Source organism: Meles meles, chromosome 17 (genome assembly GCF_922984935.1).
Source record: "Meles meles chromosome 17, mMelMel3.1 paternal haplotype, whole genome shotgun sequence".
Taxonomy (NCBI): Eukaryota; Metazoa; Chordata; class Mammalia; order Carnivora; family Mustelidae; genus Meles; species Meles meles.
This window is the reverse complement of record NC_060082.1, coordinates 56,543,197-56,566,757: the sequence shown is the minus strand read 5'-3', so window position 1 is coordinate 56,566,757 and position 23,561 is coordinate 56,543,197. Positions and strand designations below refer to the sequence as shown.

At 37.8% G+C, this 23,561-nt stretch overlaps 1 protein-coding gene across 2 annotated transcripts in view; it reads right to left on the bottom strand.

Moving 5' to 3' along the window:
- Window positions 1–23,561, bottom strand: part of INTS7 (integrator complex subunit 7) — a 91,730-nt gene that overhangs the window by 44,047 nt on the left and 24,122 nt on the right. For both annotated transcript variants that reach the window (XM_045983453.1, XM_045983454.1), the window contains 3 exons: window positions 19,509–19,555; window positions 15,936–16,135; window positions 15,319–15,441 (listed from right to left, as the gene is read on the bottom strand). In XM_045983453.1, the coding sequence (XP_045839409.1) occupies window positions 15,319–15,441; window positions 15,936–16,135; window positions 19,509–19,555 (370 nt within the window). The remainder of the gene's footprint in view (window positions 1–15,318; window positions 15,442–15,935; window positions 16,136–19,508; window positions 19,556–23,561) is intronic.

The window sequence follows — 23,561 nt, the reverse complement described above, 5'->3', positions numbered from 1 at the left end:
CAGGACCCTGGGATCATGACCTGAGCCGAAGGCAGAGGCTTTAACCCACTGAGCCACCCAGGTGCCCCTGATTTTTTTTTTTTTTAATGCGCTTTGCTTTTTTAAAAAAATTGTTTCCAGAGAGAGAGTGAGAAAGAGAAGGCGAGAGTACAAGCACAGAGGGAGCGGCAGGCAGAGGGAGAAGCAGGCTCCCTGCTGAGCAGGAAGCCTGATATGGGACTGGATCCCAGGATGCTGGGATCATGACCCCAGCTGAAGGCAGATGCCTAACTGACTGAGCCACCCAGGCGTCTCTCATGACTGATTTTTTTATTAAGCCCACTGGAAATTATGTACTATTCAGTCCGCATAAGCAGAACATCCACTATACTTTGCTTCATGTAGAGATAAAAATATTAGTTCATATATGGTTTGTTTTTTTTTAAAATAACAGAGAATGGCAATCTATTTTGTATGTAAGTGAATGTACTGTCATTTCGGATCATCCACTCTATTCCTGACTGATGCGGTCTAAAGAATTAATTACCAGAAACAAGATGCTCATGTTTCTTTCAGTAACGACAACTATGGATATGTGCTCCGGTGACTCTTGCCTTATCTTGCACATCTTAGGACATGTCATATAAATGGTCACATAGCTGTCCCGCTAAATTAACACTCCAGAATATGAAGTATTTATCTGTGGCCTAACAAGAGATATGTCCAAAAGGGATGAAGGCTAAGAGAGAGAAACATTGAATAGGGAAGATTAGGCCAAATTAAAGATGGCCCTAGAAGTTAGGGAGAGTGATTTAACCTTAATGGGAAGGGAAAAAGGAAGCCACTGGAGAGGAATAATATTACTGAAAGTGTGAGGGAAGATAAACAGGTGAGGGCCAAGGAGCCAACCTACAGCCCAGGGCAGTAATCCAGGCAGTTGCTGATGGACAACGGCCTGAACTACAGATTAAGGGTCAGCATGGAAAGTAGAGGGTGAACATGAGAGGCGTTTTGAAACTAACGCCCTGTGAGGGAATCAACAAGGACTCAGTGACTACTACAAAATTTCAAACCTGATGACCAGAGAATGTTGATTCCATTTATGAAGACTGAGAATTATGGGGATAAGTTAATTTCAGAGGAAGGATAGAAATAGGAAAAAATATGAAATCCGAGAAGAAATATCTACCAGGCATTTGGAATCTGACATGTAAGAGATTTTTAACTGGAAGACTCGCATCAGAATTCTGGCTCTGCCACTGACCACCTCTGTGATCTGAGCTAATGACTAAAATCTCTAAGTCTCAACTCCTTTGTAAAATGGGGGTAAAGGTTTATACCAAATTGTTTTTTTTTTCTTTTTTTTAAGATTTATTTATTTGAGAGAGGATGTGTGAGTGGGGAGAGAGGCAGAGGGAAGAGAACCTTAAGCAGACTCCCCACTGCGTGTGGAGCCTCACACAGTTTAAGTGCGTGACCCAGGAGATCATGACCTGAGCAGAAATCACAAGCCGGACGCTTAACCGGCTAAGCTACCCAGACGCCCTGCAGAACTGTTGTTCTCATATAAAACATCTCTGGAAAAACATAGAAGAAATTAGGCACTGGTTTGCCACTGGGCAAAGCAGTGAGTGGATGGCAGAAAAGTAGTGGGAAACACTTGACGATATATATCTTTGTGTAGCTTTTGAATTCTGACACATGAACATGTAGGCATAAAAAATAATTTTAAAATAAAATATAAGGGGAAAAGCTCCTGAGAGTCAAAGTAGCCCCCGAGCTACTACACTGAAGAGCAGTTCAGAAGCTCAGGGAGAAGGACCAGACTGCTGGAGAACGCCCACGTTGATGGGAGGGGACGCCGTCAGAACGGCAGAGAGTAAATGGGAGGAAGCACCCGGGCTCAACTCAAAGACGCAATTCTGAAGAGAAGGGGCCGTGGAGAGTCCAGACAGGATGCAGTTCTGGCAGGGGAAGAAATGAGCGAGGACCGTTCAGTGCAAAGAAACCAAGAGAATGGGTAAGGCTGACAGTACAAATACACTAAAAGGAAAGATGACAATGGCAGACAAGCCTCCGGACTTAGCACTAAGAACACTGGTGTCATGTGAAATGCCTAAGCGAAAGTAACGGAACACATCGAAAGGCCAGTGTATTAAAGAAAGAGTGAAGGACAAAGAAAGAAATGCAGACACGGAGGCTGTTTTTGAAGTGCAAAAGAAAGCAGGTTTTTTTAGGAGTGATTGTGTTTAAGTAATACCATAGTCTTATTTATTTATAACAAAATATAATAAATATATTTTGTTTTAAAATATAATATAGAATATGTAATAAATATAATATATAATAGAAATAAATATATAATATAATAAATTTATAATAAATAAGCCATTTCCATTTACCTATGTCTTACTGCTGAAATTATCCTGCCTTATGCTGTTAATTAGCTTATATTTAGGAATAAAATCCTCAGCCCAATAGCCCCAGAAGTTAAGGACTATGTCTTGTATTTGTAAGTATTCAAAATTGTCATAGAGTGTTCTGTGTATTAAGAGATATATAGGGACGCCTGGGTGGCTCAGCTGGTTAAGCGGCTGCCTTCGGCTCAGGTCATGATCCTAGCGTCCTGGGATCGAGTCCCATATCGGGCTCCTTGCTCGGCAGGGAGCCTGCTTCTCCCTCTGCCTCTGCCTACCTCTCTGCCTACTTGTGATCTTTCTCTCTCTGACAAATAAATAAATAAAATCTTTAAAAAAAAAAAAGAGAGATATATAACCTTTTGGGATAATCGAGAAGGCATATGTGAGACATTTATGATAACAGGAGTAATAATTTTTAAAAAACAAAAGGAATTTTACCATTTAGAAAACTGAGAGAAAGTGTTAGAAAAATTTTTGATAAAATTATTTGCCATGTTATCTTCTAATTTCTTATCACTCAGCAGTACTGGGTACCTGAAATATTCTCCGTAAATACATACTGATTTCAAGGTTCGTTAATTCATATCAGTTAGCCTAACAGAGCACATCACAAAGTTCCCCAGAGATGGCATGTCAATCCTGTTTCAACGAAGAAATCTGGCTCATTTCTGTTCCAAGGACATGATCTATTACAAAACTGTCTAACCAGGTCCATTTTTTATATTCATAAAAAGGAAAAATCTTCACATACAGCCCCCTTTCTCACTCACTACCATGTTCTTCTTCACTGGCTATTTGGTCTGAATTTCTCTCTCTAGGCTGGCTTACCTCACTGTTCAACTGAAGCTCTGTCCTGAATTACTGTTTTCTGGGTCAGTTCCTAAATAGGGGCTTCTCCTCTACCCTAGAATGGACTGGCCACCAGGGATGAGTTCTAGAAAAGCATAGCAAAAAGCTTATAATCTTTAAGGTACAGAAAAATGTTATGTTTAAAAGTACTCTGTCAGAGATATAACCCCTCTAAATTTTCTGTTTCCATTGTACTAACCCATAAAGAAAAAGATGATTAAAAGAACTAATTCTTAGGCTTACCTTGTCATTCCTCCTAGTCTTAGGTAAGGTACAAAACAGAACTCTCCGGAGATATAAAGCCAAAAATAAAATTATATCCAGAACAGTAATCTTTCACTTTGTAACAGACAGGTTGTATAAATCAACTTCTTCAGATAAGACCATAACATCAGAATAGTGTAAACTATTGATACAAATTAACACCAACTGAAACGGATATTTATGGTAGGCATAAAAAAATCCAAACAAAACTATAAATATATGAGAAAATATTTTTGTTGCTTTGAAATTATTCTGTTTTTGACTACTTTAATAATAATGTACTATATTAGGCCTTCATTTTGGGTTTTTAACATTCAGAATCAAAGTATTTTCTTTAAATCTAGAAGGTATGATTCCACATGGAAATTATAATGCCTACCAATATACCAGTAAAAGTGCAATGAAAAAGACACAATTACTCCTGAAACACCAAAACTCAAAAATCAATCAGCGGTGGATAAGATTGACTGAGAGGAAGGAAGGAAGGAAGAATGAACTTTAGAAGAAAAATAATTACTCTTGGTAACTGGGAGTTGAATTCAAATTTGAAATCAACAAATTATTATCTTGTTAAGGTTTTATCATTAGCACTGTTTTCCTCTGCTCTATTTCAATGTTTTCAAAAATATATATAGGCTCTGAAGTAGTGATTATTTGACCACATCTATTTAAATAAAATCAATACGCTCAGGTTACAGGAACACAAAAAAATACTTTGTGAGAGAGATGAATATTAAAAAATCTATTTTTTTCCAACTAGAATTAACCAAAGGAAAAAAGTTATAGGAAAGATAAATGAGAATAAAAAACTCAAGAGAAGATGTGGTTTAATGAAGAAATACTAGTAAGCTGTGAAATCAACAAAACATTTAACATTTAAGTCACCGTTAATGCGGTTACGAAGTTCAGTGCATATATTATGAAAAAATTTATTACAAAAAAGAAACCACTGCATAGCATTAAAAAAAAGACAACTGATCATTAAATTGTAGACTACTTTAATAAGATAAGGGGGAGAGAGGAGTTAAAGGCAGAAGAAAAGAAGAGATTCAGATCTACGAACATTTGTGACATTTCAAGGACCACACTTTTCAGGCTTAATAGAGATACTCAAGCTCCTAGATTAATATACATTGAGTATAGAGAAAGGTAAAGTAAAAACAAAAGTTTAATTAGCATGTAAAAATTATTTTAATTTACTAGAGAATAAAAGAATGAAGAAAACAATCAAGGTAACAAAGGGAAGTAATGGAAGAAAGGAAACAAAAAGAATGTATAAAAACAGCATAAAGTTAGATGGAGGAAGAAGTAAAAACCATCAGGCGTATCAGTAAATGCAAATAAGTTATGTTAACTATTTAAAAAGACTCAGATTAAGTCTAAGGGGGTAACTCTAACTGGATGCTATTCATAAGGATGGAACCTAAATGACAGAGAAAGGTTAAGGATAATAAAATCGGTAGACCTAATAAATACATGCTAACAAAAATAAACATGTAACAATGTTAATGATATATAAAGAATCTAAGGCAAAAACCTTAAAACAGGAAGAGAGGATCCCTTCATATTAATAACAGTTCTATTTGTGCAACAAGATAGCATTAAGATTTCTTTTTTTTTTTTTTAAAGATTTTTTTTATTTATTTGACAGACAGAGATTTCAAGTAGGCAGAGAGGCAGGCAGAGAGAGAGAGAGGAGGAAGCAGGCTCCCTGCTGAGCAGAGAACCCGATGCGGGGCTCGATCCCAGGACCCTGGGATCATGACCTGAGCCGAAGGCAGAGGCTTTAACCCACTGAGCCACCCAGGCGCCCCTAAGATTTCTAAATTAAAATGGCTAAATACAAACTGGTGTGAGACGCTAATAAACATCAAAACCTCACAGATCAAAAATAGAAAAAAACTAATTTAAGACAGCATATGTGGGTACTATCATCAATAAAGTAGATTCAATATAACTTTATATTGAAATATTAGTAATATACAATATTAATATAATACATACTCATAATATGTAACACATTATATAGTATATATTTACCTATGTTATATTACATATAACATATGTAATATAATTATATAGAAAATATACCTTCTTTTCAAATCCTTCAAACTACAGCTGACCATTGAACTATAGCTAACCCTTGAATTACACAGGGGTTGGGGTGCCAACTCCCTGTATAGTTGAAAATCTGTATATAACTTTGGACTCCCCCCAAATTTAATTACTAATAGCCTATTGCTAACTGGAAGCCTTACCCATTAAACATAAATAGTTAGTTAACACATATTTTGAAGGTTATATGTATAACATACTTGCAGTAAATTAACCTAGAGAAAGGAAAGTGTTACTAAGAAAATCATAGGGAAAATACATTTGCAGTATTGTAGAGTATTTATTAAAAAAAAATCCATGTATAAGTGGACCCATGGATTTCAAACACATGTTGTTCAAAGGTCAACTGTATTTTTAAGAAGTGTTCCTATATGGGCCACAAAGAAATTTTAAAATTGAAAATTAATAACAAAAGGTTGGCAACAACAAAAATTCCATGAATACAAAAAACTAATCACTTCAAAAATAGAAATTTCTAGTTATAAGATAAGTAACTAGGGATGTAATGTACAACATAGTGACTATAATCAACACTGTTGTGTGATATATGGGAAAGTTAAGAGAAGAAATCTTAAAGAGTTCTCATCATAAGAAAATTTGTTTCTTTTTACTATATCTATATGAGATGACAGATGCTAACTTAGGCTTACTGAAGCAGTTATTTCACAACAAATGTAAATCAAACCATTATGCCGTATTCCTTAAACTTATACACAGATGTGTGTCAATTACATCTCAATATGAGTAAAGAAGAAAAAAGCTAACTTCAGGGTCAAATTGCTCTCTTGGAAATTAAAAAAACAATCATTTATAATACTGCTAAAAACCATGAAATACTTAGGAATAAATCTAATGGAATGTGTACAAGAGTTGTATGTGGAACACTAAAAACCGCTGATGAGAAATTGAGGAAGACCTAAATAAATGGAGAGATAGACCATGTTCATGGATCAGAAAACTCAATACTCAAGAACTGATGTCAGTTCTTTCTGAATTGATCTATAGATAAAAATACCAATCAAAATCCTAGCAAGCTTTTTTGCAGAAGCTGACAAACTGACTCTAAACTTTGTATGAAAATGCAAAAGACCTAGAACATCCAAAATAATTTTGATAAATACAAAGGTAGAGGACTCACACCATCTGATTCTAAGACTTACATAAAGCTACAGTTGTTATCAAGATGGTGTGCTACTGGGGCACCTGGCTGGCTCAGTTGGAGGAGTTTGTGACTCTTGATCCCACGGCCATAAGTTAGAGCCTCACGCTGGGTGTAGAGATTAATTAAAAAAAAAAAAAAAAAAAGGCCACATGCTATTCACTTAAGAATAGACATACAGGGGCACCTGGTGGCTCAGTGGGTTAAGCCTCTGCCTTCGTCTCAGGTCATGATCCCAGGATGCTGGGATCGAGCCCCACATCGGGCTCTCTGCTCAGCAGGGAGCCTGCTTCCCCCCCACCTCTCTGCCTGCTGCTCTGCCTACTTGTGATCTCTCTCTCTGTCAAATAAATAAAAAAAAAAATCTTAAAAAAAAAAAACAGAATGGACATACAGATCAAAGAAACAATATAACTCAGAAATAGACTTACATAGATACAGTCAAATGATTTTCAACAAAGATGTTAAGGTAATTCAAAGAAGAAAGGACAGTCTTTTCAACAAATGTTGCTGGAACAACTGGCTATCCAAATACAACTCAATCCCTACCTTGTAGTATATAAAATAGGCAACTCAAAAAGGATCAATCACACAGAGTTAAATATAAAACCACAACTACAAAACTTCTGGAAGAAAATACATGGCAAAGTCTTGTGACTTTTGGTTCAGTAAAGAGTTCCTAGATAAAACACCCCCTAAAGGGGGGGGGGAACAACCCAAAACTAAATCTCATCAAAGTAAAAGAAATTCACTCTCCAGAAGATACTGTAGTAAAGGCACATACTAGTAAGAAATTCTTACAAAATACACAGCCAATAAAATATTTGTATCCAGAATATATAAAGAATGCAATATCAAGAAGACAACCAAAAAAAAAAATGCATAGGAGATTAGAATAAGCACTTCACCGGGGCACCTGGGTGGCTCAGTGGGTTAAAGCCTCTGCCTTCGGCTCAGGTCATGATCCCAGGGTTCTGGGATCGAGCCCCGCATCAGGCTCTCTGCTTGGTGGGGAGCCTGCTTCCCTCTCTCTCTCTGCCCGCCTCTCTGCCTACTTGTGATCTCTGTCTGTCAAATAAATAAAATCTTAAAAAAAAAAAAGAATAAGCACTTCACCAATGAGATACCAATGACAAGCCTGTAAGATACTCAATATCATTAGTCATTAAGGAAATGCAAATTAAAACCATGATGAGATATCACAATACATTTATTGAAACGGCTAAAATTACAGTCATAGAATAGAAAGTGCTAGCAAGGGCAGAGAACTAGAACACTTATATACTGCTAGTGAGTATGTACAATGTTCCAGTCATTATGGAAAACAGTTCGGCAGTTTCTTACCAAGTTAGTAATACATTTACCATATAACACAGTAGTTCAACTCCTAGATATTGACCCAAGAAATGTCTCCAAAAGAACTCTACCATAGTAGGTTGATTTATAGTATGAAATCCAAGTGTCTGTCAACTTGTGAATGAATAAACAAATTGTGGCATGTCCATACACTGGGATACCACTTAGCAATAAAACAGAATGAATTACTGCTTAATGCAACAACATGGATGGATATCAAAGAACTGTGCAAAGTAAAAGAAGTCAGACCTAAAAGGCTACACACTGTATGATTTCATTTACACTCCAGAAAGGCACTATTACAGGGACAGAAATCAGATTGGTGGCTGTTAGGGGTTGGGGAAAGAACTGACTGCAGAGGATCCTGAAGGAATATAGGACATTTTCCTCACCCCAAAAGTGAGGAAAATGTCCTATATCTCATTTGTGGTGGTGGTTCCATAACTACAGACATTTTTCAGAACTCACTGACCAGTATACCTAGAAAGGTTTCTGAAAGTAAATTATACCAAAATAAATCTGGTTTTTAAGAATGCATTTCGGGGGCACCTGGGTGGCTCAGTTGGTTAAGTGTCTGCCTTCTGCTCAGGTCATGATCCCAGGGTCCTGGAATCCAACCCCACATTGGGCTGCCTGCTCAGCGGGGAGTCTGCTTCTCTTCCCCTTCCCCCTTGTGCTCTCTCTCACTATCTCTGTCTCTCTCAGGTAAATAATAAAATATTTTTTAAAAATGCATTTCAAGTTAAGGGCAATGAGAGCACTAGAAGACAATTTATGGAAAAGTGGGCAATCTGCACTAAGGGGAAAATTAATCGTCTTAAGTGCTTTCATTATTAAATAAGAATAAAAATAAGCGTTCAAGCACTTAAAAAAGATAAGAAAGCCATGCTTCTGCAAAGTCTAATTAAGAAAATGGGGATATAAACATAAACAGTAAGAAAAAAATAAAAATAAGATTTCAAACACAAAAATACCAAAAAAGTATAAAGCTTCTCTATATTGATACTAATGAACCTGAGAAGTGAATTAAGTGGAAAATATTATCAAAACTGGTTCAAGAAGAGGTAGAAAACTTTTAGAGGGCAACATCCATGTAAATAATTGGAAATATTCTCAAAATACTATCCCTGGAGAAAGTTCCAGGTTCAGATGGACTTATAATACATTTTAAGCAATATCTTCAGGAGACAGAAAATTTCTATGTCAAAGCTATTCACCATTCCAGAACATAGAAAGAGAAAGCCTTCAATTCGTTTTACTAAGACAGCACTACCCCCATCCTACAATCTGCCAAAGTATACAACAAGGAAAACTGTAGAATAATGTTACCTTTAATTAGAGCTACTCTTAAGCATTTTTATGTATATGCCAGACACTGTATGTATGTACATGGCTTCACTCAAATCCCTTAACTCCCTGGCAGTCCTCTATTCCCCTAGTCTAATGGCATTTCTATGTTTCTTTAAATTCTTCCCATGAAAAAAACAAAAAGCAAACAGACAACGTATACTTTAGCAGTACAATCTCAATTCTTTGCTCTTTAAAGCAGAATTCCATTATTTTTTATTTATTAGTTTTTACTTAAATTCCAGTTACTTAACATATAGTGTTAATATTAGTTTCAGGAGTCAGATTTAGTGATTCAACATTTCCATATATCACCCGGTGCTCAGCACAGCAAGTGCCCTCCTTCATCCCCATCACCTGTTCAACCCAGCCCCACCCACCCCCACCTTCTCCCTAGTAACCATCAGTTTAGTTTTTTTTTTTTTAAGATTATTTATTTATTAGACAGAGATCACAAGTAGGCAGAAAGGCAGGTAGAGAGAGAGGAAGGGAAGCAGGCTCCCCGCCGAGCAGAGAGCCTGATGCGGGGCTCGATCCCAGGACCCTGGGATCATGACCTGAGCAGAAGGCAGAGGCTTTAACCACTGAGCCACCCAGGTGCCCCCAGTTTTGTTTTATTTTTTTGAAAGATTTTATTTATTTAGCTGTGTGAGAGAGAGAGAGGAGCAAGTGAGTACAAGTGCGGGGTATGGTGGGGGGGTGGGGAGGCAGAGGAAGAGGGAGAAGCAGAATGCCTGCATGAGCAGGGAGCCTGACTCGGGGCTCCGTTCCAGGACCCTGAGATCATGACCTGAGCCAAAGGCAGATGCTTAAACAGCTGAGCCACCCAGCCGCCCCCATCCGTCTGTGCTTTACAGTTAAGAGTGTTTCTTGGTTTGCCTCTCCCTTTTTTCCCCACATATGACCGCTCGTTTTGTTTCTCAAATTCCACATGAGTGAAATCATATGATATCTGTCTTTCTCTGACTGATGAACGCTGTAAAGCAGAGCTCCTTTAAAAAACACTCTGTGTATTTACTGTCTCTAATATCTCTCCTGTTTTTCCGATCAGTCTTGTACTCACAACACTCCAATGAAACTGTTCTCATGCAGGTCATCAATGACTTCATTTTGCTAAATGCAAAGGCGAAATACAGTCCTCACCTCCTGGAGAATACAAATACAGGGCAGTATCTCACACAATGGACTGCATCTTCCTGTAAAACTATCTCGACTTGTCTCCTACCTCACTGGCTGCTTCTTAGCAAGCTGTTTTGCTAGTTACTTCTCATTTCATCATTCCCTGAATTTTCTCATTTATTCTCTCTCCCTAGGTGACTCATCCAGTCTCATGATTTTAAATACCACCTATAAGCTGATGACTCTCATGTTTACAATTTCATCTAGATTTGTTCATTAAACTCCAACTCCTTGACACCTCCACTTGGATGTCTGACACGGTAAACTTCATTTGGTCAGAAATGAACTCCTGATCTTCAAGAAGTAAACCTCACAGAATCTTCCCATTCCAAGTAAATTTGTTGAAGCCAAAAACCTTGAATCATCCTTTCTTTCTCTGATACTCTGTGAATAACTTGCCAGTAAATCTGTCAGCTTTGCCTTTAAAATATATCCAGAATATTACCACTTCTCCCTGCTTTCTTCACTGCTTCCCGGGGTTCAGATAACCATAGTATTTTCTAACTGGATTTATATAGTCACCTCGTAAATGTTTTTCTCTGTTTCTGACCTTATGTCCCTACAATCTAATCTCAGTACCTCTAAGTCAGAGAGACTCTTTCAGAACAAGTTGCTAATGTCCTCTGCCCCCAGGCTCCCAACCCCTGGTAACCACTATTTTACTCTTTGTTTTCATAATTTTGGCCTTTTCAGATTCCACGAGTAAGTGATATCATACAGTAATTGTCTTTCTCTGTCTAACTTGGGATTGGGGGGGGTGGATAAGACAGACGTTGTTTAAGGGTACAAACTTACGAGTAATAAGTCCTGGAGATCTAATGTATAGTAGAGCGAATATGGACAACAATACTGTACGAGAATCATCAAACTTGCCAAGACTCTAGAACTTAATTATTCCAACCATTAAAATTAAGAAATGATAGTTATGCAATGTAATAGGGTGCTAATTATCACTACAATGGCAATCATATTACAATATGTAAGTGTATCACGTCAACATACACAATGTTATATGTCAACTATATTTTAATTAAGAAAGAATAATGGCCTGTGCCAAAGGACTCACAGGCCCTAAATGACCTGCAAGCGGCTCCATCCATCCTCCAGCATCTCTGATTCCGCTCCCCTCATAGTCACAGTGACCTCACACTCATGAGTGCTCTCACCTCAGGACCTTTCTTGCTATTCTCTCTGCTGGTGATGTTCTTCTTTCAGAGGCTCATGGAGTTGCTGGTCCCTCCTTTAGGTCCTTGCTCAAGTGCCAACTTCTTAGCGAGAGCTCCCCTGACCACCTCGTGCAACACGGCAGCCTCCACCTTCCACACTCACTCATCCCCTCCCTTGCCTTTTTCTCCACAGTCTGTATCACTGTCCAGCCTCTCCACCTACCAGAAGCTAATCCAAGCCCTCTCTAGGGAAATTCTTCATCAGAGAATTCCCACACACTTTTCCAAGAAAAAGGAGTAGCTCAAGGTAAAAGAACAGCCAAGTATGTAAGGAAAAAGGGTACTACGAAAGAGGGCCAGTAGAAATCGAGAGCAGAGATATATCTGCAAAGACTTTAGATAAGCTAGAGAAATAATTATTGAACTAAAATGGGAGAAGTTATTCACAACGCAGCCCGAAGAGATGAAAAGATAGAAGAATATAAGGAACATGGGGGATTGAGAGAAGGGCCAGTATGTAACTAAGTGGAGATTCAGGAGGAAAGGCAACATCTGAGAAAAATTATGGCTGACAATTTCCCAGAACCGCTGAAAAGCACCAATCTTAAGATTCACGAGAAATCAATAGTCTAGACAGTTTAAATAGAAATCTATAATCAGATGGTTCATAGGGCAGAACGTCAAAGAGAAAAATTTTAAAGCAGGAAAAAAAATTCCTACAAAAGAGTACTGCTATTCTCAGCAGTAACAATGGAAATCCGTACACAGCAGAATGGTAGCCTCGATGTCGTGGGCATTCTACTCCCAGAGAAAGTGTCTTTCAAGGTTGAGGGCAAAATAAAGACATTTTAAGACAAGTATATAGAGCTTACCACTACAGACCCTCACTAAAGGACTTTTCAGAGACAGAAGAAAAAAGTACCCCAGAGAGAAAGCCAGAGATGCAAGAAGAGCGAAGACAGTGGAAGGTCCAAATGATCAAATGAATTTATAAAACAAAACTGTTTGATAAGATAGAATTAAGGCACAGAGAGTTATGAATGAGTAGTGTGTTATAAGGTCTGTGCAGCAGAACTGATATAGGACACAATGGAAACATAAAGATGCATTAAAGAAAGATGAGAAGTAAAACAATGATAATCTTTTTTTTTTTTAAGATTTTATCTATGTATTTGAGAGAAAGAGAGAACATGAATGGGGGGAAAGCAGAAGTAGCAGACTCCCCGATGAGTAGGAAGCCTGATGTGGGGCTTGATCCCAGGACCCCAAGACCATGACCTGAGCCAAAGGCAGATGTTTAGCTGACTGAACCACCCAGGCGCCCCTAAAACGATGAAAATCTATCACATAGACACATCCAGGAGAAAACTAAAGTAGCTACATTAACATCAGACAAAAGAGAGGAAGGCAAAAGCTGTAGAACAGATATCTAAAGAAATGATATAGCATGTTCATACATTAGAAGACTTAACATTGTAAAGATACCAACTTGTTAAAAATTATCTTTCCATTCAATGGAATCCCATTGAAATTATCAACTTTTTTTCTGGCTTTTTTAAGTGAAACTTGATCAGCTGCTTCTGAAATTTATATAGTCTGCCAATGGCCGCTGAAGCGCAAGTATCCAGAATATACAAAGAATGACTACAAATCAACAGAAAAAGAAGACCTGAATAGCCATGTCACAAAAAAGGAAATCCAAATCATCAACGAACACATTAAAAAGATATTTAACTTCTTTAGTAATTAAGGAAATAGAAGTTAAAACTACAACTTCTAAACTGGTAAAAATGTAATCTAAGGATGTAGATCAATGGGTATTCTCTTTATTTGGAATGTAAATTGGTTCGGTCACTTTGGAACACAGCTTGAACTTACCCGGTAAAGCTAAAAATATACATATCTTCTAAGTCAGCAATTTCACTCTTTAAGCATATAAAGAAACTCGGGCACGTATGTGCCAGGAGATAAACTGAAGAATGCTCGTAGCGGCATTGTTTGCAAAAGCCACATGTTACATGTTGGAAATAACCCACCAAGCGCAGGAAAACTGTGGTCCATTCCATATAATAATGGAATACTACACAGCAATTAAAGGGAAAAAACATGCAACCACATGTATGAGTCTCATCAGTATAATGTGAAGCACAAGAAATAAAAAGAAAAAGCAAACACTATTTTTTAAGGAAGCATATATAGGTGATAAAACAATAAAGAGTGAAAAAATGATCATCACAGAAGTCAAAATAGTGGTTTCCTTTAGGCTGGCTTTATGATTCTGATGAGGGAGGACTATGCCAAGGAAGGTGGCAGGCTTCCGTGAGCCTGCAGTGTTCTGTTTCTAGTGGGAGGGTGGCTACCTTGTTTTCATTTACAATTATTCAAACTATTAAATATTTATTTTACATACTCTCATGTATGTGTGAGCTGTCATACAATAAGGAGAAAAATGAGAAGGGATGATCTAGTGCCTTCACCGGGTTCGGTTCCCTCCAGTGGCCGAGTACATTCTCTTCTCAGAAAGACTGTACTATTTAGTAGAGAAAGCATTAGAGGACAGAACTCTCTTAATTAAAATCTTAATTAAGTCCTCTTAGGAAGCTCTCTTAAGCATATTAAGTCTCTCTGAACCCTAATTTGTTCATCTACTAAATGCAAATACTAACAGCTGCTTATCTCTTGGGATATTTGTGACTCTCAATCACAATATACTGAAATATGTTTAGAAAACTGCAAAAAACCAATTAACACAGCAGCTTAGTTTCATAATCTGAAATTCAAAGGTTTTTGTTGCACAGTAGCTATAATAATGACATCAAGAGGTAATAAAATCCATGAAAATAAAGGTCAACTTCTAACATCTTCCATTTCACTTTAAAAAGCATTTTTCAGAAATGTTGCATCTGTTAGGAGTAATGGATAAACAAACAAAAAACTGTTTTGAGAAAAAACAAATTTAAACATTAACTTAACCTGGAAAAAATCCTATAAAAGATGCTACATTAAATGTCTAGAGATTGAGATCTGCTCTTGTATTTACAAAAGAAAACTTTAAGACTGTCGTTCCTCTCCATGAAAAGGAAAAATATACTTTGCTGAGTTACGCTTCCAGCACCTTCTCTCTAATAAATCACCATCAGCGCCAACTGTTTTCCCTAAAGTGAGTAAAGGAGACAGGAATTAAATAAATGATTTCACTGGGCTTCTATCATCAGCCTTAGTGCTGCTATGGGAAAATTCTTAAGAAACTGAGAGGCAAGTCTAACTCACTAAAAGAAACTAAAACATGAAAGGATCAAAGTTTTACGTATTTACTTTGCCACTTTAAAAAAACAACATCTGCCACGAATACCAACAATGCCCTTAATTATTTTTCATATTCAAATATTTAAAAGATGACAAAGATGATACAAAAAGCGTAAAATAACGTATTTTACTTGTATTATTTTTCTCTAAGAATATTTATGTTCAAAGTTCCACATACCTGAATATTTTCCCTACTCCAAGTGTGTGGTGTTTTATTGGCAAGTAATTTCAGATCTTGAATAGCAAGTCTCTTTACTGCTTTCCTAGGGTCATTCTTCAAATACTGCAACAGAAGCTGAATCTATGAAAAAAATAAGCCCTTCATGAACAGTACTGTCACTGAAATTACCATCAGGGATGGGTAGTATAATTTAGTAAAACTTTCAGATTTGAGACAAACTCCCTTTCAGTCACAGCCCTGTCACTTCTTAGACATGTGCCCATGTTTGGGAGACTTTCTCTTCATGCATAAAAATAAACTACTCCTTAACCTGTAAGGTTCTAGCCCAGGACCTGGCTTTGAATGCTCGATTCTTTCTTTTCTCTCCTGCCAACCCCACACTCTGCCATGTACCCCTACTTCCACTTCTTGTTCCTAAAAGGCCCCCAAGAATTAGGACTGTGAATACAGAACAGAAAAAAGCAGGCGAAAGAAAATGAAAGCAATCTTTACCAGAGAAGGCACTTTAATATAATCAAAACTTACAGGTTACTTTTTTTTTTCAGTTTATACTTAATATGCAATAGTTTACTGAAAAAAAAAAAAAAAGCAGTTTAAAGAATAACTGAAATTACCTGCTTAGGTGTATCAACCAAGGACGAAGCCGCAAGCAGAGTAAAGGTGTGCAGAGAGACAATCACCATCTTGGTGGAGGGGTAGGACGTGACCAGCTGCTGCAACAGCTGCCGCGCACTTGACGCCAGGATCGCGTCGTGGTGCATGTGCTGGAGGATGGGGATTAACTTCAGTTTCAAGTCTACTGGTGTGGCCAAACCTGGACACAGAGGAATCGTTAGGGACAGACTCCTGACTGTCACCCTTGGTAACATTTCACATTTAAAAGGAATTCCATTAGGGATGCCTGGGCAGCTCCGTGGGTTACATCTGCCTTTGGCTCAGGTCATGATCTCAGGGTCTGGGGATGGAGGCCCGTATCAGGCCTCCCTGCTCAGTGGGGAGTTCGCTTCTCCCTCTCCCCTTACCCCGTGCTCATGATCTCTGTCTCTCTCAAACAGATAAATAAAATCTTTAAAAAAAAGTGATTCAATTAGCAACATGACCCTTTAAAAACAAAAAGTGTGCTAAAGTTATGTTTATGACATTAAAGATAATTATGCTAGAGCTAACCCAATTAAGTTTAATAGTTTTTTTCCCCCCAAAAGCATTTATATTAACATTAGTTTTTCGGTGACAATATAAGGTGACATGCTGACAGGAGATAATTCCTTTAAAAGGCACGCTAGAACAAAGTCATATTTGCTGTCTATTCCTTCTCATGCCAGGCTAAAAAGATATGTATGTGTACAAATACACCCACTATGCACACACTCAATGGCTACAATTATATTTACAATTTTACTTATTTCCTTCAACACTAAGTCAAGATCTGGATGTGAAGAGACTGTACGTGGAGGGGTTCTGAGGTTCTCTGAACTTGGGGTAGCAATGCCTTTTTTCATTGCCTACACAGCTGGGACTCCACGGGGATTAACTCCAATGCACCTTTTACTGTCAACACTGGAGCGACACAAACAAAAAACTCTGTTCTTCTACAACATGGCTCTGTGATCACAGGGAACAAAAAAACTGTCAGTCACCATTTACTGCATATATGCCAAAAGCTAATTTAAACTCCCTTGCTATCTGACCTCTATTTCAGTCTGGCCAAAGCAGAGAGCCACCGGAGATGGCAGGTAGAAAAATGAGGTCAGAGTACTGACTCCCTGGTTTTCTCTCTTCAGTCATACATATGGTGCTTATGTTACTAGTATTTTGCCCTTAAGGTACCAAATGCATTTGACACTGGGGACCATTCTGTCTTTGAAACTCTCTCTCCCAAAGGCATACTCTTCCTGGTTTTTGTCCTTCCTCTGACTGTTCCTTTTCAATCTCTTTGTATTCATCTCTTCTACCCACACGATGATTTCTGGTGTTCCTTGGGGATGGTGATACATTTCCTTCTCACCCTCAATACCTTTCCTGAGTGAAGTGCTATGATCCATGGCTTCCATTCTCAGCTGCACGCTAAAGACAACCTCGTACCCCTCCACCCGGCCCCTGAACTTCAGATAACAGAAATCCCATGACCTCCTGGTCGCCTCTGCTGCGATGTATGGTTAGAAGCATTCTGTAATTAGGGCCAAAGAGAACTTCTGATCTTCACCACAAAACTGCAATTTTTCCCATTTCAGTGTATGATAGCCTCATCGTTATCACTCCTCTGACCCTGGAGTCTTTCTTGATTCCCTTTTCTCATACCCCACATCCAAATTTATTAGCAAAGCTTTTAGGTTCTATCTTTAAAATAGAACCCAAATCTGACTATGCCATTCTGCTTCCACTGCTATCACATGGACCCACTTCCACCACCACCTCTGGACTGGATTATCGCAGAAGTCTCCTAAGTATTCTCCCTACTTAGGCCTTTGCCCATGGCAGACTCCTGTCTCCTATCCCTCCCTTCTTCCTCGGCAAATCTGTGCTCCTCCCAGAAATCCATGGAATTCTTCGTGTTCACAGACATTGTTACTGGTTCAGAGACACGCAAGAGCTTTTACTCTGCAGAAACACAAGCAACTTAAAATTAAGTGTAAGGATACTTTATTCCTCAAACTCCCCCACCATTTCCTTATCTTGGGCTCCATCCTTCCTCCACTTGCCCTCACTGCCTCTCCTGGACTTTTTTTCCCCTTTCTCTTTCAACCCCCTAGTTCCTGTTCTTTTGCTTTAAATTTTTTATAGCTAAAACTTAAACAATAATGAGTCTTAGGTGTACAAATCAATACGTTCTTACACATCAATATACTCAAATAACCATCACCCAACAGGCAATAGTCCAGCACCTTAAGAGGCTCGCCTCTCCAGCTTCCATCCACTCCCTTATTATTTGCCCACTGTTTGGGTTTAGCCAGTGAAGAGCCCCAGCAGGGGATAGGAGGGAGAAGAAAGAGGACAGAGTATTTATTCTCTGGATCCCTCTCTATGGGGTCACATCAGGTCCTATCACACTGAAGTTCAGTTTTTCAAAGTGGCCTCTGCACACGACTCCAAGTTTCTGGGAACCATTTCCTCTCTGCACCTTTGGATACATTATCCCCTACAGTTTGTCCTGCTTACACCTTTGTAATTGTTCCTTCCTTGAACCCTCCTTGGATTATTTTAATTTTAGCATGACATCTATTTCCTGCTGTGATCTTGCCCGATAGAGCCAGTGTTCAATAAAAACTGCTCAATGAATGAGTGGTGCTTCCCTTGAATGACAGCTTTCTGCAGGAGAGCCCTTTTCTGGCAGGAGAAAAAAAGGACAAAGGAAAGGAGAACAAGACAGAGCTCAACCACTATATCTTGGTTTTCAAATAATTTTAATGTGGCTCTATTTCCTCTTCTGTAAAACAGACATAACAGTATTTCCTAGCCAAGTATGCCAAATTGCATAATTCACAGGAATGCCTCATAGAAAAATACAAAGAAGGTGGTGTTCTCTGAGCTGCGCGGTGCTGGAGCCCCAGGGCTCCCTTTAAGGACCAGGACAGGAGTAAGTGGGACCAATACACGCGAAGCATAGCATGGAAGATGAGATTCGAAAAGTAGGGCCTTGAAAGCTATGGCAAGGAGTTTGGATCTGAGTTTACTTGCAACTGGAAGACACTGGAAGAACATTAAGAGAGCACGGAGACAGTGCCAGAGCTTCTAACACCCCTCTGCTCTCCTAGATCCGAGTGCTTTTCCGCTAAATATCTGTATTTCTCACACAAACATCACTTCATTAGAGGCCTTCCTTCATCAACATATACAAAATATAAAGTGCCCCCTTCCACCTCGGGGTGCGGACTCTACTCTGGGGACTCTATCCTTTTAACCTTGTTTTTTCTCCATAGCAATTGCTATATTTTTATTTGTCTATTGACACCCCTCCCCCATTTCTGCCACCAGAATGTAGGTTACATTAGGGCAAGGACTCTGTTTTGTTCACTACTGTATCCTAAGCACCCAGAACAATTTTGGCATTTAGAAGATGCTTAATATTATTGAAATGAATTAGTGAATGAACGGTGACAAGCACATAATAAGTACTTAATGTTAAGAGCTATCAATATTAACATAAATCCCAATAAGTCACTTCATAATACTGAATGAAACATACATACCTTGAATCATCTCACTGATTTTGTTACAGATTCCTACAGCAAAATCCCTTTGGAAAGAGAGAAGAGCAAAAACTTTAAAACCAAAAAAATTATACTTGCCTAAGTTTTCTAAGGACATAAATAGAACACAATCAACACAGGAGAAACATAATACTTCAAATCGTAACTCATATTCCAAATGTCAGGTACTGGGGGGAGGGTAAGAAATGCAACTGAAACCGAAACTCCCACCAGCAAATGGGCTCATGCCAACACCGTTTCCAAGCAGTATTCAAGACAAGATGCTCTGATTTATGGGTGCTGCCGCAGTTTGCATCACTGAGTGCCACTGTCTGAAAGATGCAAGGTCATTATCTCAATCTACGACATTTTAGGATGTGTTTTTAATTAAGAAAAGCTTTTAGCACCAAAAACTAATTATTTAAGCAATAAAATATATCTCGAATATTCTACATTTTAGAAAAATAGACTAAGTATGGAGTAGGAAATATGGGCAGAATCTTACCAAAAGCCAAACTATTTAATGTTGGTGACTGCTTTTTTTATATTATGCATGTGAGAAGTGTTTTCCAAGGTGCTGCTTTTGATTCTGACCCACTAAAAATGACACTGAGTGCTACAATATTAATAACATGAATATTTGGGATAAGACACATTATATTTAAGGAAATATAATACAGACAAGATGATCAAGCTTGGCTCATTTAGCCATGATAAATGATATATAAGATAGGAAATACTTCCCCTCACTAGTTCAATGGATGTCTACATAAAATATTTTCTGCCATTAAGATATTATTTGCCATTTTCAATTCCATTCTCTCATAAGCGAATAGTGAAGTTTTCCAGAGGCTACATGATGAATAATGACATCATCTAATGGAATGTGTCATTGTGCATTCTTGTGTTTCCTAGAATTTTCTAGTTTTCTAGAATTTTCTAGGTTTAGTATACAAATATATTTTTTGAGATTAACTCAGTTCTCAACTCTTCTCCTGTGTTTTACTGTATTTGACATAACTATTATTTCTATAACCTCATTATCATCCAATACATTATTTTGAAATCTGTAAGTTTTCCTTACACTTATAGAGAAACATATTGGGAAGTACACATTGCCATGTTTTGCAGTAGAATTCTGAAAGATTTTTCTAAGATTTTATCTAAAATTGCCTTTTTAGAATTTAACAATATTTTATTCCAAATAAAGTTTATTTGCTAAGGTTTTTTTATACTTAAAAATGAATCACTGGCTTGACAAAGAGTTTAGAAGACTCATCTTCTGAACACACAGCTGTACTGTCTAGGTCTAAAGATGCTGAAAAAGATAAAACTGACATATCAGAGAGTTTCCTAATTCATGGAAGTAAAGAATCTATTCTAAAGAAAAGCAAAACTTTAAATAAAAAAATATGACTAAAGCTATCCTACAATTTTTCAGATGTTAATAATTTGGGTTATTGTGCCTTATAAAATGAGATGTTTCAGAAAGTATTATATGGTACCAGTTAACTTAAGGTTTCATTTTGAGACTAATTATTTAGAATTAAAAAAAAAAAGCCTGAATATTTCAAATGTGCTCTTTAAAAGCAAAATATTGATTTTTAAACTAGCAATCGTAAGAGGGTAAGTTATCGTAACGCACTGGCTGGAGAAGTGCACGTAACAGCGAAGGAAGGTCTGCAGCTGACCACGCTGAATACCCGGGTGGAAAGTCAGTACCAGAGACAAGGCGCTGTCACTTTTCAGCATTAGAGTAACTTATCACATACAAGATTCAGCTGCAAACATGAAGACTCACTCAACAGCTCGCCTGCAGAATTTTATCTCTGCCTCCCAAATGGAAAATCTACAAACATGGCTAGATGTGCTCTTTTGCTTGTATGAGCATCACCTAACAGGAGAGCAGCATCATTTATGTGAATTCTCAGCAACAATCCGTAGCTGTGCTGAAATTTTCAAAGCGAGTAACGTTTTTTAAAATCTCATGGGTTTCCTGGAACATCAATGCTGCTGTCTTCATCACTGGTACCAAAACAATGAGTAAAATTGCTGGCACCTTAGCAAGAACCAAGGCAGTGTCCGACTGTCCGAGCAGTCACTGCGTTCTTTACCACTGTGCACTCACACTAGAAGGAAGGAAGGAAGGAAGCCAGATGCACTTACAAATGTCCTTGATAAAACAGTAAAAATTACTAATTTTATTGAATTTCAACCTGTGAGCAAGTGTCTTTTTAATATTCTCTGACAGAACAGAAGCCACACATCAGGTACACAGTGGTTGTCTCCAGGAAAAGTGCCACGTAATTATTTGAGTTATAAGATGAACTAGTCATTTTTTTTCCATGCAACCTCATGGTTATTCAGACTTGGCTATTTGGCAGACATTTTCTCAAAAGATGGGTAAAGCCGGCTTGTCAGTTCATGGAAAATAACTGGGAAAACTTTTTGCCGATCTGAGTTTCTAAGCAAAAATTAGAATTTCGGAAAACATATCTATCATTATGAGCTTGACAACTTAATATCTAAAGAATTTCCTGATAAGACTGGTGGCAAGTAACAAATGGGATCCTTTGATATCATCCTTTGATATGATACAATGAAATGGGTCGACGTTTGGAAGACCTGCATAATGCAGTGAACCAATGTTTCCAAAAAGGCCAATGCAGAGATTATAAAACCATACATGGATAAAAGATTCCGAAAGATTTCAATGTACTATAGTACAAGTTCATGGATACAATTTTAGAGTCCACACTGCAATTACCCTTTAAGAAACTACCACTTGTCTAGTTTTTGTATAACATCAAAGAAAAATATCCATAACTACTTATAAAGCCTTTAAAAATACTCTTCTCTTTTCCAACTCTGTATCTGTGTGAGGCTGGATTTGTTTCATATATTTTATTGTAACATACTACAACAGAAATGTTGACAACAGAAACATATAAGAATCCAGCCAGACATGAAAGAGAGTTGGAAAATGTAAAAACAACAACAACGGCAACAACAACGCTACTCATCTCACAAAAATGCTTTTTTGTTTTGGAAAACAATGATTTTCATAGAAGTATTTTTACATTAACATATTTAGAGAATTGTTCTTTTAAAAATGAACATGTATTTTTAAAATTTAGCCATTTAAATTTCTAATACTCTATTTATCGATATAGCCCATGTGAGCCAAAATAGCTCCATGAGGACTTCAATAATGAAAAGTATAAAGATGCCAAATAGTCTGAAAACTGCTTTTCTAAGGTATCAGTTTCATACTTGCTAAGAAAAAGTTAGGTTACAAACGTCTTTTAGGTATAGGAGGTTTATCAGGCGTGTATAAACGACGCATTCACCGATCAGCGTGCTCTCATACTTGTTATTCTTTCTTCTTAGAATATTCTTCCTCTAACTTGCAACACTTGGTTTCAGCTCAAATGTCAGCTGGTTAGAGAGGCCTTCCCTGATCACTCTTCTTAAAGCAGCTCACTCGGTTCACTATCACAGTGATGAAACTGTATTATTTTTATCACAAAATTGTTTTATTTTTTCATAACATTCACACACATCTGAAACTATTTTGTTGTTGTGTTTACACAACAACAGGGCTTTTATCTTCTCCACCCCTGTCCTCCTGGGCACTGAGAATACCATCTGCACATGGCAGATATTCAATAAGCACTTCTTCAGTAACTACAACTTTATGCAACTCAAAATTTAAAAATCTGTTATGGGCCTTCAGGGTCAATAAACTGCAAATCAGAAGGCTGCAGTTTTCTTTCTTTTCTTTGTCTAATACTATTTTTAAAAATCCTTAATGTTAATATTAAGAATGTATGTGAATATAGAGTCTCATATGGTAATAAGACTATAAACGGAATAATCAGATTTTCCAGCTTCCACCCAGGCCATGCCTGCTCCCGCCAAAGAAGTCAGACCTCACAACACTGGGAATACACTCCTGCTCTGTCACAATCAGCTGGGGTGAAGGAGTAAGCAGCCACCGCTTTTGGACTGTCAGTGCGCGGTTCTGTTTGGCACTGGCCGCTAGAGGGCGCC